Source organism: Mobula hypostoma, chromosome 9 (assembly GCF_963921235.1).
Source record: "Mobula hypostoma chromosome 9, sMobHyp1.1, whole genome shotgun sequence".
Lineage (NCBI taxonomy): Eukaryota > Metazoa > Chordata > Chondrichthyes > Myliobatiformes > Myliobatidae > Mobula > Mobula hypostoma.
In genome coordinates this window covers 93,950,721-93,970,756 of record NC_086105.1, presented here as the reverse complement: position 1 = coordinate 93,970,756, position 20,036 = coordinate 93,950,721, and the positions used below count along the sequence as shown (strand labels likewise).

Below are 20,036 nucleotides of genomic sequence, written 5' to 3'. Positions count from 1 at the left end.
GTTGTGTTTGTGTGCTGCATAAGGTGTTGCACAGAATTAAATTGAGCCACAAGAGGAGGTATTAGGTTGGTTTGGCCCAAAGTCTGTATTAATAAAAAAAAAAGTTAGTCCTGACGAAGGGTCTCGGCCTGAAACGTCGACTGCGCCTCTTCCTATAGATGCTGCTTGGCCTGCTGCGTTCACCAGCAACTTTGATGTATGTTGTCTGTATTAATAAATTCTCTTTTGTCTCTATTATTTTTCCAGACCTATGAACAAAATGAATGGTTAATCCATTTGGCTGGGCGACTTCTGATGAATGATAGCCTTGTAATGTCACTAATAGAATACAACCCATTTCAAGATCGAGGACCACCAAGGTGAGAAGTCCTAACCCTGCTTCCTTCCATCATTTTGTGTTGATTTGATGGTGAAATGTCTCCTCGTTGTAATCTGTTAATCTCTCATTTGGCTTTCTTTAAAAATTCAAACTTTGATTGTGGGTTTTGCAAGCAGAGCAAACATTTATTGTCCCTACGAAGATGGTAGTGAGTTTCCATCTTGAAACACTCAATTTAGTTTGTGTAGAGCTGTTAGGCAGGGATTTCCGAGATCTAGACTACTCTTCCTGATTTATATGTGCATGCAAATGATATAATGTTATGGCAACAGTCTGTTGGAAGAACTCAGTGGATCAAGCAGTATCCATGGGGGCAAAGAACTGTTAACATTTTAAATCATGACCCTGCACCAGGACTCTTTGCTCCAGATTCTAGAATCTTTAGTCCCTTGTGTGTCCATACAGTGCTGTGGATTGCAATTCACTCAGTAACGGTATTTTTAAGAGTTGATCATTACTTCATCTGTTGTGATGCACACCAGCTAAGTTTTTTTTAATAAAAGGTAACAGCTAGGACATTTTATGCTTTTACTTACAGACTGGGCCTGGGTGTTTGCTAAAGTTCCATGTGGGATGCAGAGAATGGGTATAAAAGCCAAATTGATTTGTAATTAGACTGGGCCTAATAACACCGGCAACATGGAGCCAACATACTCCATAGGGAGACCGTCGAATGAGAATGAAGTGTATAAACAGGTTGTTAAATAACTTTAATATTTGTATTCAGGGGATTCATTTCCCAGTGTAAAAAAAAAGGTAAGATGATACCACACAGAAAAAGCACCCAAAAATGACTATAAGCCCATGGTTTGTTTATTTAGTGAATGAGTGAAAGTGAAAGGCCAGACATGACATTCGCTGATGTTGCTGTAGGATTATTGAACGTGCTTTACGGTTTGTGTTTCTGACCCGAGTCATTCTAATATTTTGAGGTACATGATACAGTGTCAAATTATTCTATGTCCATTTAATATACGAATTTGTAGGTGTAATATTTCTGTTCTTAAGGAACTTGAAGTAACTAATTTAAAAAAAGAAGTTAAGCTGTTTAATAATAACAGTGCTCATGGCACTAATTTCACCAATCAACAGTAGTTGTGTTTGTTGACTGGCACCATTGGCACACATCTGGTACTTCAGTGAGTTATACTAGTGATTTGCAAAACTATGCAAGCCAGGAAGACCTAAGGTTTCAAAGTCTAAGTCAAGTTAATAGTCATATGTACAAGTGCAATGAAATACTTACTTATGGAAGCATCACATGAACATAGCATCATATAAGAAGCATTCACAAGAAAAACAGATGGAATATCAGCGGATTACCCCTTGGTGATGATCCCTGGATCCCCACTGGCAACAGGAATAGTACTAGATGATTGGAAAGTGGCAAATGTTACTCCTTTGTTCAAGAATGTGACTAGAGATAACCCTGGGAATTGTAGACCTTACTTCTGTGGTGAGCAACTTATTGGAGGTGGTTCCTAGAGACAGGATTTACAAGTATTTGGAGAAACATAGTTAGAGTTGGTAGTCAGTATGGCTTTGTGAGGGGCAAATCATACTTCACGAGCCCATGTGAATTCTTTGAGGATATGACAAAGCACATTGATGAAGGTAGAACAGTGGATGTGGTGTATAATGGATTTTAGAAAGATGTTTTGATAAGGTTTCTCATGGTAGGTTCATTCAGAAAGTCAGGAGGTATGACTTGGCTGTGTGGATACAAAATTGGCTTGCCCACAGAAGACAGGGGGTGGTGGTAAATGAAGAATATTCTGCCTGGAGGTCAGTGACCTGCAGGGATCCACTCTGGGACTCCTGACTTCGTGATTTTTAGAATTGAATTGGATAAGGAAGTGGAAGGGTGGGTTAGTAAGGTTACAGATGACAAAAAGGCCAGTGGAGTTGTGAATAGTGTGGATGGTTGTTGTAGGTTGCAATATTGACAGGATGCAGGACTGGGCTGAGAAATGGCATCTGGAGTTCAACCTGCAAAAAGTGATTCATTTTGGAAGGTCAAATTTCAAGGGAGAATACACAATTAATGGCAGGGTTCTTAGCAGTGTGGCGGAACAGAGGGATCTTGGGGTCCATGTCCATAGATCTCTCAAATTTGCCATGCAACTTGATAGGGTTATGAAGGTGGTGTATAGGTGAGGGCCCTTATTAGCCAGGGGATTGAGATCAAGAGCCTTGATGTAATATTGCAGCTTTATAAAACCGTGGTTAGCTCACACTTGGAATATTGTGTTCAATTCTGGTCACCTCATTATGTTGTTCGTCCATTGCCATCGTCGATGAAGACCTTGACACCATGATGGTATCGAGACTAGTGCTTGATTTGGATTTAAGTGAGGGGGAGTTACGCAGCATCAGCTTCACTCTCTCTTCCCAATTCTCATCTGGATTCAGTGGCAAGACAGAGTCGAGACGGCTGGAGATGGGACTAGGCGCAGTGGATGACCAGGATGTCTTCTGTGCCTTGTGTTCTGCACATTCCACGACCCTTGCAGAGACCGCCTTCTTGACCGTTGGACCTTCCAATGGTCTCGTCCGCTCAATCCGCCGGAGTCTGTCTTCACATGCTGGGATAGACAACTCTTTATCTCATCGAGGGTTCGAGACCCGTCGACTACCCTCAGCTGGTTTAGCCGTTTAGCTTGTTGAAGCCGTTGCCCGGAGTGTGGCTGCTGTCACATGCACACAGTTACAGGGAGCCACAGGTGAGAGCTGAGTGCCAGTTGGGGACCAAAGGTGGACTAACCGCCTCGAAAAGGATGCCATATGTTCCCCCACCAGAGGTGCTACCCCTCCCTGATACCCCATACACCCTTCACCTCATTATAGGAAGAATATGGAAGCTTTGGAGAGGGTACAGAGGATATTTCCCAGAATGCTTCTGGACTAGAGGGCATTTTTGACCGAGCTAGGGCTTTTCCCTTTGGACCACTGCAGGATGAGTGGCGATTTGATAAACGTCTACAAGATAAGAGGCATAGATAGAGCGGATAGCCAACAATCATTTTCCCAGGGCAAAAATGGCTAATACGAGAGGACATAATTTTAAGGTGATTGGAGGAAAGTTTAGAGGGTTTGTCAGAGGTAAATTCTTTACACAGAGATTGGTAGGTGTGTTGAACAGATACTTTAAGGGCATTTAAGAAACTCTTAGTTAGGCTCATGGATGATAGAAAAATGGAGGATTATGTAGGAGGGAAGGGTTAGATCAATCTTAAAAGTAGGTTAAAAGTTTGGCACAACATCGTGGGCTGAAATGCCTTATTGTGTTGCATTGTTCTATCTTATATGTTCTAGACATAAATTGTACACAATTTTTACCAGAAAAAATTCTGTGAAAACTTGTTTTTTTGTTGTGAATATCACCAATTATGAAATAAAAATCAAAGTCCATTTTAGTATAGTGATGAAAGTGGTGCTTGTGTTGCTGAACTGTAGTGATTAGGGTTGTACTGGTTTGTTCAGGAATTAAATGATTGAAGAGAAGTAGCTGTTCTTGCACCTGGTGGTGCAGGACTTCAGGTTTCTGTACTTCCTGCCCAACGGTAGCTGTGAGAAAATGGCGTGAACCAGAATGTAGAGATCTTTGATGATGGTTGTTGTTTTCTTGAGCCAGTCTCTCATGTGGATACAATGATGGTGGAGAGGGGAAGTTTCAACTGTAATCTGTGTTGTGAAGACTAACCTCAGCTCTAACTCACAGAGGTATGCTGCCAGTGCTGATTCCAGCTCTTGGGCTGATGTGATACCCACTATAGGCAGGACTAGGCCTTGTCGAATAACCATTTGACACTATTACTACTTCTGTGTAAACTGGGCTAATAGGATATGCTGAAGTGAGAATAACAAATGAAGGATGGGGAAATGGGAGCATTCGAATAGGATATGTTGTCCTAAATGTGAAATACTGACCTTGATTCTGTTTGCTTTCAAGGCCTCCCAGAGACCTGTGCACAAACACCTAGGTTGATAAAACAGCTGAACACCTTGTGGTGCATTGACTAAATGCCAATTTTCCGATGAAAGGTGAAAATTTCCTTGCTAAATATACAACATTCCATACCTCTTTTTGAAGAAGAGAAAGATATACACTAGGCATTAATTCCTCGTCATCTAACATTGCTTTTGTTGGAATCACTGTATGCTAATTTACCTCTGTATTTCCTTATTACAGCAGTACTTTCAAAACAGAGTTGTTGAAGAGCCAATCATTTTGAGATCATGAAAGGCATTCTTTTTTCTCCTCATTACTTTCTTATTTGTTTTTCGTTCCTTTTTGTTCTTCCCTTTTCCCCCTCCCTTTTCTATTTTATACCTACTTACCTTCTTTTTTCTTTTCTTTTATTTATTTTTTAATGTGGTTACTTGTTTTTTCTGTTAGCCAGGAACATTTGCTGAAGAGAGACTGAAGGAAAAAAATATGAACAGCAAAGCAAAATAGCCAACATCCCCATGACATAAGTCACAGACTAAATTTGAACAAATGATTTGTGGTTACATTATATATTTTAAAAAAAGCATAAAGCAATGTTGAAATAATCCTCATAAGAGTAGCTTGAAGCAATAGCAGTTGTTGGAGCATACGTGCAGTAATTTAAAAACCAGACATAAAGATAAAGAGGATACAACTTTTTGTCGGGGGCGTTTGGACTTACAGTAACTACACGTAAGTAGAGAAGATGTAAAACCCTGCTTTGCTCAATTTTGCTCTTGAGTGTCCAACTTCCTGTTGGACCATTAATCCTGACACAAGACATGATTAGGTTTTCCCTCCAAAACTTCCCAGCTGCTGTTCAGGAGCAGCTGCTACCCTCTGGAATTAATTCCAGCTGTCGGGAATCTTAAGCAGTAAGCATAACGTTACAAATATAGCCACGTGTTTTTTTAGTTTATGTTGCATTTTTCTTCTGTAAGTTTTCTTTTCCCAGGTAATTAGCCACTCTTTAAAAAATTGATCTAACTTTTCAGAATAATTTCTGCCTTTTTTGGTGTTTTTTCAGAAGGGTACTGAAAATTTTAAAAGCAATGTTGATCAAGCTGTTTTTAAAGTTGTTCTTGCTGTTGTACAGTAATTAATCTGTATTTAACCAAGCAAGACTTCTATACAAATCTTGATCCAAGATATCTTGCAATTTTTACAGCCAGTTATTGTAATAAAACCGTATGATCAGTAATTAATGGGTTAAAGGTTTTAACTCTTTAAGCATTGGATGTATGCACAAGTACATACATGCCCAGGTTCAATGAAAACATTCTTGTAGCAGTATCACAGGCATATGGCACCATATTATCAGCATTCACAAAAAACCTTAAGTATCATTTTTGCAAGAATTAAATTACAATAAAAAAACTGTCCATTTTAGTGTAAAGTGATGAAAGTGGTCATAGTGTTGCCTGGTGATAAGGATTGTGCCACTTTGTTCAAGAACTGAATGGTTGAAACTGATTTTGAGCCTGGTGGTGTGGGACTTCAGGTTTCTGTATCTCCTGCACGATGGAATGGCCCAAATATTGGGGAACTTGCGCAATAGATGTTGCTTTCTTAACGCATTGCCTCCTGTAGGTACTGCCAATGGTGGAGAGGGATGTACCCATGATTTATTGGGCAGAGTCCATTTCTCTCAATTATGACTGTGATATTCTTTAAAGTTCATTTTGAAACTTGACTGCAATTGAGATATTATTAAAATACCATTCCTCTGAGAACCACAAACCTTGCTGTAGGGCAGTCAAGGCATAATTCTGTTTCTGCACAAGTTAGAACAAACTAAAATGGGAGCAGAAGTAGGCCACTCAGACCCTCAAGCCTGCCTCCACCATTCAATATGTCTGATCTGCCCCCCTCTTCTCAGCCAGTTTCTCAGAGCCCACAATTTCTCCTTCTTTCGAAATACATACACATCCTCTATTAATACCCCAAATGAGCACTTTTCCTCAAACTCCAGGGTAGAGAAATCCAGAATTCCCATGCACATCAATTTTAAATAAGTACTTTCTAATCTTGCAACACTGTCCCCTCATTCAAGACTCTCCCATGAATAGAAATATCTCAGCATCTACCCTGAAGACACAAGTGACAGCAATTGCTGGAACAATAAACGACATGCTGGGTGAACTTGGTGAGTTCAGCATCATGAAAGGAATTGTTGATGTTTTGGGTCAAAACCCTTCAAGTCCAAATATCAACAGTTCCTAACCACCCACCGATGCTGCTTGATCCACTGAGTTCTTCCAGAAAGTTGTTTGTTGCTTAACATCCACTGTGTTGTGCCCCCTCAGGATTGTGCACATTTCAACAAAATCACCCTTCTTGTAAAATTGAGAGATTACAGATCTAAATTCTTTAGTCATAGTGCTCAAATCTTTCAGAAGCAGTTTAGATCCTGGAATCTGAATTTGCTGCTTTGAAAATATAAGTGAATGGTATTCAGTAAATCCAGTTGAGAAGTGCCAGGCTGTTGTAAAACCCAGAGAGGTTTTCCATGTCTTTTTCATTTTACTTACTTAGTCAGAATCCAGCCCCCATACCAATGTATAGAGTTTCAACCATCCTCTGGAGTATCTAGGTAAAAGCGTATCAAGACCAGTTGCCACCACCTCTTGTAGCATAGGGGATAAACAATAAAGCCAGCCTTGGTATCTATACCCAAATTGTGCAAAAGAATCTGAAAGCTCATTCCTAATTTGTGAGCCTGGCTAGTGAAATTTAATACTGAGTGCAGCTCCGAAACAATGTTAACTCTATCCAAACTGTCATTACTACGATCCAAGCTGGAACTTCAGCTAAGTAAGGAAGAATCAGTGTTTAGAAACACGCTTATCTTGGTTTCACATCTGTTTGTATTCTGGTTTAACAAAAAACCTCTCAAACTCAGTTCAGAATTGGCTGAACTGTTTCTTCAAATCTTTGCTGACTTTGACAGCTTGAATTTTACAATTATGCTCCTATATACTGGACTTCTGCATTCAGAGAAAGTAGTTTGTCTCTGTCTGTGTTACCCTGTTTTTTAATCACATTAGGTGGATGCTCTTAACCTTCTAAACTTGAAGAAATATAAGCCTAATCCATTCAACTTCACCTTAGCTCTTTTTACCCCAACATCTCCTGGTGAACCTGTACTTTTGTCTCTCTTTTCTGGAAGAGTGGAAGGGTGAAGATTGTTGTGAAGATGACCTTTCATTTTATGGAGGATCATAACAAGTAAGTTGCCTTCAAAACTTGGATAAAAGTAGCCATGAAATTTCAGAGTTGGAATAATGCCATATTTCTAACAAATCCACATATTTATTTCCTAAATCAAAATAAAATTCAGTAGTTAATATGGAATACTAATTTGTTGCAACTTTATCAGGAATCATGACATAATATACCCCAGTGGCTTGGAACAGAAATTATTTTTAAATTAATCATATCTGACACAGGAATTAAATAATAGGCAATAAATTCAATTTTTACTTCAATGCTGTAGCTATGACAATAGAAGGCTAATTACTGACTCTTTCTGCCTGTTGATGTATTGGACAAATTTCATTCTGCCATGAGTGGCTGGAGAGAAGAGTTCTAGTCTTTTCCAGCTAAGGTCTTTTCACAGTAAATGAAAAATAAAAAAAAACACAGATGTTAGAAATCTTAAATATAAAACACAACAGATTAGACAACATCTGTGGAAAGAGAAATATACAGTATGAGAGGAATATATTTTATATCTGAGACCTTGCATCACAACTGGGAAAGAGAGAAAACATATTAGCTTTCAGTAACAGAGAAGTGGGGGAGGGAGGTGGAAAAAGAAAGAATATCTCTGGTAGGTTGAGACCAAATGGATTCATGTGGCAGATGAAGCAGATTATACTTTGTGTTATGTATTGCTAATAGCATGGCTTTGGACATCCCATTATATAATGCTGTTCTCTTTGTTTAGATATATTAGCCTTACCCAAAAAACACTGTATCTCTATTCTGTCATCACTGTTGGTGATGATACTCAGCCTACAATCAGTATGCAGAAATAGGAGACTCGTTTATCACAACTCAAAGTTTAGTGTCAATTGCAAATTTTATTACTTTTCACACCCATACTCAAAGGATAAATGTGGTCCTTTGCATTGTCCCTTATAAAGTTGTCGTTCTTGTAAAAATTGTATGACAATTTATGTGTAAATTATGTTTTTCTTGTGACTGCTGCTTATTTGATGCTCTGTACTGGAGATGCTGTTGCAAGTATGATTTTCATTGCACCTGTACACACATGTGATTTGTGTTTTTGTGTGGGGGGAGGGGTTGATAGTTTTCTTTGAACAGTTTCCATGGTTTTTTTTTGTTTCATGGCTGTCTGTGGAGAAGACGAATCTCAGGGTTGTAATACTTTAAATCCTTTGAATGTATTTGTGCATATGACAGTAAACTGGACTTTAACTTTGACTCCTACTCTAGTCTGAAAAGCAAATTGTTTAACACAGCTGTCTGTATTCTGTATTAAGGGTTTTTATTCATGTTATGTAGAACCTTTTATTTCTTGACTAACTAGCCTTTAATGCAGGACCATGTCAAATGCCTTCTAAAAATCCATGTAGACAATATTTTTCATATCCCCTTCTTCAGCCTTCTGTTAATTCAATAAAAAACATTAATCTTGTAAGTCAAGTATGATTTGTGTTTAACAAGTCTGTGCATGGTTTCATTCCCCAACTCAAACTTCTGCAATTGTCTGTCAATGTTTTCCTTGATCGTTGTTTTGAACAGTTTCCCCGTATCTGAGGTTAAGCTGACTACACTGTTGTTGTCTGATGAGCCCTTACAAACCTTGTTCATTGTGTGTGTCATGATTTCCATATTTCAGTCCTCTGGCACTTCATCTGCCATTTCCAAGATATGTTTATCTCTTTATTGCTTATAGACATTATGAAAAATATGTCAGACTTTATTTCTTGTTCTTCTGAGTTCTAGTCATCATTTAAAAAAAAGCTACAAGATTTCCACAAATTACGGTGCACTGTGTTTTCAACAAAATTGAGAAGTTATCCCTCTCCAGTTTTCCATGTTACCTTCCCTGTCCACCCTTTTGATGCCACTGTTACTGGGCAGTCAGTTCTCTCCCCGTCCTAGTCATTCCTGGTGGATATAAATGGAAATTGCTCAGAATGAGAATATCAATAATAGGAATTCTGAGCATTAGATAAAAGCCCACAGTTTTAATGAGGCCAAGGCACCAGATGTATTGTCAAAATTTTCTAAAGCATAGGAAAGATTAACCTGCCTTTGCCCATGTCATCAATGTGTACATAGAATTCACTTAATAAGTTGTTACTTCATTTCTGGTTTCACCATCATAAGTACTGAATATTGCTGACTTTCAAAATCTTAAAAAAAACTCTTTAAAGAAAAGATTCAAAGGTTCAGTTTTTTATCATGTTATTTATATGAACACAAGTAAACTTACAACACTGAAAAATTTCTGGTAATTTCCCCCCTCCCCTTTCCATCTTCTTCCGTTCCCTACTCTGGCTTGCCTCTCGCCTCTCCTCTTCTCCTCACCTGCCTTTCACCTTCCGTTGGTGCTTCTCCTCCTTCCCTTTCTTCCACTCTCCTCTCTTATCAGATTCTTTCTTCACCAGCTCTTTACTTTTGCCACCTATCACCTCCCTGCTTCTTACTTCCTCCCCCATCCACCTAGCTTCACCTATCACCTTCTAGCTGTACTCCTTCCCCTCTCCCAACCTTCTTATTCTGGCTTATTCCCCCTTCCTTTCCAATTCTGATGAAGGGTCTCGGCCCAAAATGTCAACGGTTAATATATTTCCATGGATGCTTCCTGACCTGCTGAGTTCCTCTAGCATTTTGAGTGTGTTGCTCTGGATTTCCAGCATCTGCAGAATCTTGTGTTTATGACCTCACGATTTACCTCACAGTGAGCTTGCTCTTTATCATTTACCTGCGCTGTTCTTTTTTTTTGGTAGCTTTTACACTATTTATTTATTCATTCATTCATTCATTCATTTATTTATTTAGAGATACAGCATGGAATAGGCTATTACAGCCTTTTGGGTCGCACTGGCTAGTATCCGCCAACTTAACCCTAGCCTAATCAGGGGACAATTTACAACAACAAATTAACCTACTAACCAGTACGCCTTTGGACTGCGATTGAAACTGGAGCACCCGGAAGAAACCCATGCATTCCATGGGTCATGTTCTGCATTGTTATTATTTTACCTTATCTGAGCTCAGTGCACTGCAAAATGAGTTGATCTGTACGCAGAGTATGCAATACAAGGTTTTCACTGTATTTTGGTACATGCAACAATAATAAGCCATTACCAATACTTGTGCCCTAAGATGATTCCATGCCTTTGCTTCCACTTTTCTGTGTAAAAGTAGTACAAGGGCACAACAAGGAGAGCAAATGCCTCTTATTTTCAGTGATTTAGGTTAGATTCTAACCCATGTCTGTGTGGAGATTGCACATTCTCCCTGTGATAACATAGGTTCACCCTCTGGGTGTTCCACTTCTCTCCTACACCCTAAAGACCTACTTGCTGATAGATTAACTTCATTCCAATCTTTTGTCACCTGTACCATTATCTCCTGATATGGTTCAGCCTCACATTGTGATTGGTAATACCAGTAAATATCCCTTGAGAATCTTCTGCACTTTAAAGGTTGCATTTAAGTATCAGTTTCTTTTTCTATGATGGTGACAAATATTGAATGGAGTCCCAAAGAGCTTTCTGGGGTCAGGTATCTGACCAGTTCTCTACTCTCCCACTTAGCAAGCAAAAGGCCCTTCTCCTTTATCCTTTTGTAGATTGGCAGTGAGAATTGGGAATGGAGGACAATTTGTTGACATCCTTAGCCCCTTGAGCCCAGATATTGTTAGCATATGGAGGAGCTGATTCTCATAAGCCAATACATTAAAGTAGAAATTATACCGTACAAGTTGACAGCACTTGTGTTAAACATAATTTAAGTGATAATGGAAAATTAGAAAAAATGTTCACTAGAGAACATTTAAAGTGTTGTGGGTAGTAGTAAGATGAGCATGCAATTTGAACATTTCAAAAATGATGAATTTTTGATGCAGAATGCTTTTAAAGATCATAAGGTCATGGATGGAATGAAGCGTGTAACTCTAATTGAGTAGGTGAATCCAATCCTCTGCATTCTTTGGCCCCAAGTACTCCTAGGAGGGAAGGAGAATGAACAGATTATAGTAAAGGGAATAATTAGGAAGATTGACCTAAAGAGCTGGAAGCTGAGGACTTGCTGAGAGAAGGAATTTTCCACAGATGATCAGGGTCTTCTTAGAGTCTGCAATGCTGGAGATTGCTAGAATAGCCTCTCAGAAGCACTCAAATTCTGAAGAGGTCAGGTAAGACCTTTTAATATTTTCAGTTGTCAAAATTTGTAAATAATTGAGTCCCTATTGTTAGTTGAAAAAATAGAATTTACAGCACTTACAGACGAGAATGTCTGGTCATACTCCCAACCACCTTGGCAAAGGATTGGGCTGAATGTGGTCTGTGTATCTAGAACTGGGAGAGGGCAGAAAGACCTTCCAGAAGTGTTGACTTAGTGTTAACTAATTATTTCATAAAATAGGAAAAGTAATTCCATTTTTATGTTCCTAAATAATTAATATTTCCAACTCCTGACCAGCATGAGGTTTTGCTTATGATTCTGTCTTGGCACAAATTTGCATCCTGAGATTTGAAGTGAACTGAATTCTCAGGAGTCATTTCTAGTCAAGCATCTTAATAATCAAGCTGAAAGTACATAATATCCAAATTCAGTGATAGCTGCAAGCAATGGATTTGACTTGAGCTTTGTGATAGTAGTTTTGAATGCATAAGCACATTCATAGCAAGTTCTTCTGTGAATGAAGATCACAGTATCAGATGCTATCTGACCTGCCGAGTAGATCCAGTGTTTTTTTTTCTTTTGCAGTTTTTAAAAATTTTTACAAATTATTAAAGAATGTTTATGTTAAACTTATTCTGTTTATGATTACTTCTCCACTATTTTTTATGTTTGCACTATTTGACCATTTTAATTCTTTACATGTCCGGTATACTCATTGTCTTCTGTTATGCATCTTGACTGCCAATGCATTACACAGGTGTCAATGCTGCACGTAGGAGCTTCAAAACAAATTTAAAATAACATTAAATTAAAGGAGGAAACTTATAAAATTGCCAGAAATAGCAACAGGACCTGGCATTAGGAATATTTTACAACTTGGCAAGAAAACACCAGGAAACAGACGGCACGATAATGCAGTGGTTAGCACAACACTTTCTGGTACCAACAACCTGAGTTTAATTCCCACCACTGTCTATAAGGAGTTTGCATGTTCTCTCTGTAACCGCATGTGTTTCCTCCAGGTGCTCGGGTTTCCTCACGCAGTCCAAAAGCGTATTGCTTGATAAGTTAACTGGTCATTGTAAATTGTCCCATGATTAGGCTAGAATGAAATTGGTGGAATGCTGGGCAGCGAGGCTGGAAGGGCTGGAAGGGCTTACTTTGCACTGTATGTCAAAAAATGATTAATATACAGGCAAAATTGTATATGAGTAATCTGATGAGAAACAAAACATAGGTGAGAAATATAATGTAAATTATAGAGGTATGAACGGTCAAGGCATGAATGTTCAAAGCATGATTATTTAGTTAGTGGATGATACTAAACTATGTGCTATCATGGACAGTGTAGAAAGTTTGAAATAACTTGATCAGCAAAGTTTGTGGGCTGAGGACTTGGTTTTAAATGCAGATGAATGTGAGCTATTGCATTTTGGGAGGTCAAACCAGATTAAGATTTGTACAGTGAATGGTAGGGCCCTGGGGTGTTATAGAACAGAAGCATCCAGGTGTGCAAGTGCATAGTTCCATGAAAGCAGCATCACAGCAGACAGGGTGATGAAGAAGGTGTTTGGCATGCAGACTTCCATCATTCAGGGGGAAGTTATGTTGGAGTTACGCAAGATGTTGGGGAGGCTGCGCTTGGAGTATATGTACAGTTTCTATTACCTGTTAAAGCAAAGATGTTACTGAACTAGAAAAAGTGCAGAACACATTTGCCAGGATGTTACCTGGACTTGGGCACTGAGTTACAAGGAGAGACTGTGCAGATGAGCACTTTATTGAGGTGTCCTGATCAAGGTATGGAGGTAAATAAACAAATACTTTGTGTCTATCTTCAATGAAGAATTCACAAAATACCTTTTAGAAATGTTAAAGGATCAGGAGTCCAGTGAGAATGAATAACTGAAGGATATACCTTTTAATCAAAAAAGTAGGAGAACAGTTGGTGATGGTGGTAATTCGTTTTTTTGTCAATATACTAAGGTACAGTGAAAAATTTGTCTTGCATATCCTCCATACAGATCAATTCATCACAACAGTATATTGAGATAGTACAAAATAAAATAATAACATAGAACAGCAGTACAGCATAGTACAGATTTTTCGACCCACAATATTGTGCTGGCCTATATCGAACTACTCCATCATCAATCTAACCCTTCCCTCCCACATAGCCCTCCATTTTCCTTTCATCCATATATGTGTCTATGTAAGAGTCTCTTAAATGTCCCTAGTGTATCTGTTGCTATCACCACCCTGGCAGTGCATCACATGTACTTTCTGTGTAAAAAACCTACCTCTGACATCCCACCTGTAATTTCCTCCAATCAGCTTAAAAGTATTGTATGTCCTCTCATATTGGCCATTGCCACCCTGGGAGAAAGGCCCCTCTATCAAGCCACCACTCCCCTTCCCCTTCCTTCACTCCAAAGAGAAAATCCCTAGCCAGCTCAACGTTTCCTCACAAGACATCGCTAATCCAGGTAACATTCTGATAAATCTTCTCTGCACTTAAAGTTTCCACATCCTTCCTGTAATGAGGCAACCAAGAGTGAAGACAATTCTCCAAGCATGGTCTGACCATAGTTTTATAGAGCTGCAACATTACCTCACGTCTCTTGAACTCAATCCTGCAACAAATAAAGGCCAACATACCACACACCTTTCCACCCTTCCAACTTGAGCATCAACTTTGAGGGATCAATAGACTTGGACCCCAAGATCCCTCTTCCTCCACACTGCAAAGAATCCTGCCTTTAACTTTGTATTCTGCCATCAAATTCAACCCACTAAAGTAAATCACTTAATGCTTTTCCAACTTAAACTCCATCTGACACTTCTCTGCCCAGTTCTGCATCCTGTCAATGCCGGGGTCAATAACAGATCCCTGCAAAATACCACTGGTCACTGACCACTGGCAGAATATTCTCCATCTATTATCACCCTCTGCCTTCTATTGGGAAGTAATTCTGTACCCTTGATCCCATACCTCTTAACTTTCTGAATGAGCCTTCCATGGGGAACATTGTAAAAATGCCTTATTAAAACCCATATACATCACATTCACTACACGATCTTCATCTGGGTGCTTTGTCACATCCTCAAAGAATTGAGGATGGGAGGGTTGATGCTGCTTTTGCATGGGATGAGGCAGGGGGCTTTGGGGTTTTTCTTCTGTTTCGAGGATGTCTGTGGAGGGTAAGAACTTCAGAGTGTATATTGTATACATTCTCTAATAATAAACGGAACTACTGAATTCAATCAGGCTCATGACACATGATCTGTGCCTCATAAAGCTATGCTGACTATCCCTAATCAGACTATGCTTCTTCAAATTCTCATAAATCATGTCTCTAAGAACCTTCTCCAATAATTTGCCCACCACTGAATTAAGGTTTACTGATCTATAATTCCCAGGGTTATTCCTACTCCCTTTCTTGAACAAAGGTATAACATTTGCCACACTCCAGTCATCTGGTACTACTCCTATGGACAGTAAGGACACAAAAATCATTGCCAAAGTTGCAGCCATTTCTTCCCTCACTTCCCATAGTAACTTGTGATATATCCTGCCCAGCCCCAGCACGCAACTATCATTATGTTTTCAAAAAGTTCCAGTGCATCCTCTTTCTTAGTGTCAACATGTTCCAGCATATCATTCTGTTTTGCACTGTCCTCGCAAACGTCAAGATCTTCATCACTGGTGAATATGGAAGTTTGCTTCATTAAGGACCTCCCCTACCTCCATCGACTCCAGGCACATATTTCCTCTACTATCTCTGATCAGTCCTACCCTCAGTCTAGTCATTCTTCTCTTCTTCTCATTTGTGTCAAGTACATTGGGGTTTCCTGTATTAATTGGCTGCATTACAGCCTAGTATGGAAACACCAGTGCCTTTGAATGGCAAATCCTACAAAAGGTAATAGATTTGGCTCAGTACCTCACGGTAAAACCCTCCCAACCATTAAGTACATCGTTATCATGGGAAAGCAGCATCCATCATCAGAGATCCTCACCAATCAGGCCATGCCCTTTTCTCGCTGAAGGTACAAGAATCTTAGGATTCGTATCACCAGGTTCAAGAACAGTTACTACCCCACAACCTTCAGACTCTTGAACAAAGGGATTAACTGCACTCACTTGCCCATTCATTGAGATGTTCCTGCAACCAATGATCTCACTTTAAAGACTCTTTATCTTGATAGTTCATGTTCTTGTTATTTATTGCTATTTATTTATATTTGCATTTACACAGTTTGTTGTCTTCTGCATTCTGGTTGATCTTTCATTGATCCTGTTATAGTTGCTGTTCTATAAATTTGTTGAGTATGCCTGCAGGAAAGTGAACCTCAGGGATGTATATGGTGACATATATGTACTTTGATAATGAGATTACTTTAAACTTAGTTTCATTGTCTAGTAGTACATCTTGTATCGCCTCTCGTCTAGTCTATCTGTCCACATATTGTGCCAGGAATGTTTCCTGAACACACCTAACAAGTTCTGTCCTATTTAAACCTCTTGCACTAAGGAAGTGACAATAATATTAGGAAAGTTGAAATCACCCAAGACCACAACTCTTGTTATTTTTGTACCTTTCCAAAATCTGTCTCTCGATCTGTTCCTCTGTTGCAATTGGGCAGCTATATATTACTCCCAATACAGAGATTACTGCTTTTCAATTTCTGATTTCTAACCATACTGAATCAGTAGATAATCCCTCCATGGTGTCTTCTCTTTCTGTAGCTATGATACTATCCCTGATTATTAATGCCACTCACCCACCTCTTTTACCTCCCTCCCTCTGTTTTGAAACATTTAAAATCCTGAACATCCCACAGTCATTCCTGCCCTTGTGAATCAGCTCTCTGCAATGGCTATAACATTGTAGCTTCAAAAACTGATCCATGCTCTAAGTAATTCCCTGTGTTCCTGAATCTTCTCACAGTAAAGTAAAGACATTTCAACCCATCCAATTGATTTCATTTATGCCTTATCTACTGCCAGGCCTTCATCACAGATTCTCTACACATTGCATCTAACATCATCTGACCTATCACTCTGTTTCCAATCCCCCTGCCAACTTAGTTTAAATCCTCCCCAACAGCTCTAGCCCACAAAGATATTGATCTCTCGAGTTTAGGTGTAACCTGTCGCTCTTGTGCAGGCCATACCTCTCCTAGATGAGATCCCAATGATCTACAAATCTGAAACCCAGATCATGTCCAGATGTCAACACAGTTAACATCTAAGAATTTTAGATTTAAATTGGATTAAAAATTGGTATTGAACAGAAAGCAAAGAGTGGAAAGGAGCAGAAACCTCTCAGCTGTTTGGGCCTCAGATATTCACAATGCATATAAACAGTTTGAATCAGGGCACTATATATCATATGTTCAAGTTAGCTGATGGTACTAAATGAGGTGGGAGTGTTAATGTTGAAAGGAACCTGTAAAGCAGACTGATTCTGCAGTAGAATATTAAGGGAGAACTCCAGAAGGTCTTTTTGGCCAAGCATTTAACCAAGTCCCAATATGTATTCTCTGGTGAACATGAAGCATTAACTAGAACTGTCTCAAACAATCTGTATGAGAGCTCTCCCTGATATCCTTTATTCTTAAATCACAGAGGGGTAGGGTATCTGATCATTATTACCTTGTTTTCTGTGAATTCTTGCTGAAGGTATATTGCATGTTGTATTCCATACATTGACAGCACCACAAAAATGCGCAGAATTGTCGTCAATCCTCGTGTTATTTTAATGTTGAGAAAGGAGCAAGTAGTTCTTTTCAATCTCCCACTCAGCCTGCTAAAGCCGAGTAACCTGTTACGACTGGTTGTTGTTTTTTTTTTGCTGTTTTGGCTTGGTAACCAGCCTCTGTGACACGATCTGTTTCTGTCAACAGATGGATAAGGGGAGAGCACTATCGCTACAAGTTCAGCAGACCTGGTGGCGGCCATGCTGCGGAGGGGAAGTGGTGGATTCGGAAACGGATTGGTGCATACTTTCCACCTCTCAATGTGAATGGGCTGAAGAGGTATTTTAAGGAGCGGAAATGGCCCATTCAAGGCAACCACTGAAGCAATGATTCCTTTATGAATTAAGGCAGTTGGCTTCCAGCAAGAACACCACAATGCCACCTCAGAATGCAAACATATCACTTCATTCCGTGAAGCATAATGACTAATTTCCATCTGACAGAATCAAAATGACTGGAATTACATTGTTCCCTACACAATGAATATATTTTAATTGAAAACGGGAGTCATTTTTAAGATCTGTGATGTTTTCAGATGAACCTCCAACAAATCTTCATACCCCAATATCTACAATATTTACAGATTTCAAAGGAATTTTCTTTAACTCGTTATTTCAGGAAATTGTAATTTAGACCTATTTCTTGTTTCCTTTCTATGCATCTTCACTTGACAGATACAAATCAAGAGGCTAAAACATACAACTAGACTAACTGCTCCGTGCACCTCTCTTCTGTGCAGTTTCCTGCTCATCATTTCAACCCGTAAAGCTCCTATGTCAATCTTCAGAAAAGGCTTGGACCATTGATTTGTCCAGAATCAAGTTCAGCCACGGTTTGGCCTGATGAAGGGTCTTAGCCTGAAACGTGACTGATTACTCTTTTCCATAAATGTTGCTTTGCCTGCTGAGATCCTCCAGCATTTTGTCTGTGTTGCCCACTGTTATGTTTGGCTACAGCCAAGGAGTGGCAGAAGGCATCATTCTTCCAGTTCCTTGCTCACTCCCTTTATCATTCGTTCTGTTGGATCCAGCTCCCTAACACTCAAACCCACCCTACCATCACCCGTATCCATCCCTATCTCCCAATATCAACCTGGCCACACCCAAACCCACCCACATCTACCTATCCCTAACATTTATATTTCCCGCCTACCTCTCCATACCCACACCTACCCATCCCTTAACACCCCTATCTGCCAACATCTACCGAGTCACACCCAAACCCACTCACATCTACCCCTTCTGACCCAACAACGAACCATCATACACACCCCCACTTACTGTTTTATGTACTTCTTTAATGACATAATTAATCAATTATGCCATTAAGGTGGATTGTTGAGCAATTTAATCCTTGATCTCATCAAACAATGGTTGATCCTATAACGGCTTCAGAGTACAAAAGTGAGAGAATGAATTGAAGTTGAACAGTGATTTTATTCTGGAGGCTGTAACCATTCAAAACTTTGTTGTAATTTGAACCTTCTTCTTTTAAATGCATTTGTTCTAAGTATCAGTGATTTATGATGTTGATTCATCTTTCTGCAAGAAAATAGACAAAGAACTGCCTGAAGGTTGTGTGGTGGCTTTGTGAATGTGCTCCTGGGCAGGCTAAAGACCCAACTCCTCTTGAAGTGGTTACTGCTGATCAATCAACTCTATAACCAGAAATGGATTTTGTATTTTCAAAATTAAATAAAGGAATTTATCACCTGCCTCCTTTTGTTTTTGCAATGAAATTATCATCCCATGTAATGTTTTTTTTTCCAATTTTCATCGGGTATAGCATTTTGATGGAGAAGAGATGGCAAGGGGTGGGTTTGGAAGTGCTTAACAGAATTGAGTTAACAATTCTTTGCCCCAAGTGGCCAGGGTACAGAACTTTGATCACGCAATGTTAGAGTGCAGGATGGTTCCAAGAGTCAGCACAGTTCCATTGATGAATGCCTTTCTTATGTGGTGCTGAAACAGCATGACCATTTTAGAATGATAGTAAGTAGAACAGTGACAGCAGTGGAAGGAATTATTCTGCATACTACTTGTGAATACCTGACTGACCTTTCCTGCCCAACTCCTGCCTTTTTCTGTCAAATACTTTTCTGGGAACGGAGAGAATATACTTTGGTATTTTAGTGGGTAACTTCACATTGTCTATGTATCCAAGATGCATACAGACCCTTACAGATCCTTTATGTTTTCAAGAGTATTTCCATTGATCCTCAGTCCACATTTAGCTCATCTCTTATATAATGAGGTTTCTGTCACTTGTGCACCTGAAGAGAGGTAAGCAGTGGTCAGCAGTTAGTATTGTACTTGGCACAGATGTGGCTGATACCCAATTTCTCTGCTGCTAGTCGTAGAGCCATTTTCTGTTTCTTTTGGGGATCTGAGATGGAATGGGTCATGATGTAGAGGTCCCTAGACAATGGGGAGGAGAAGCTCATCCAACATCACCTTTGTCCTGATGGCCAGCTTTGTGTGTGGAATCAAAGCACACAACCACCAAGTGTCACTGTGT

The 20,036-nt window shown here is 39.4% G+C and overlaps 1 protein-coding gene across 2 annotated transcripts in view; it reads left to right on the top strand.

Annotated features, from left to right (window-relative positions):
• Nucleotides 1-19,228, top strand: part of lmf1 (lipase maturation factor 1) — a 784,937-nt gene extending 765,709 nt beyond the window's left edge. For both annotated transcript variants that reach the window (XM_063057364.1, XM_063057365.1), the window contains 2 exons: nucleotides 247-359; nucleotides 17,667-19,228. In XM_063057364.1, coding sequence (XP_062913434.1) covers nucleotides 247-359; nucleotides 17,667-17,841 — 288 coding nt within the window. In that variant the 3' untranslated portion in view covers nucleotides 17,842-19,228. The remainder of the gene's footprint in view (nucleotides 1-246; nucleotides 360-17,666) is intronic.
• The last annotated feature ends 808 nt before the right edge of the window (nucleotides 19,229-20,036 follow it).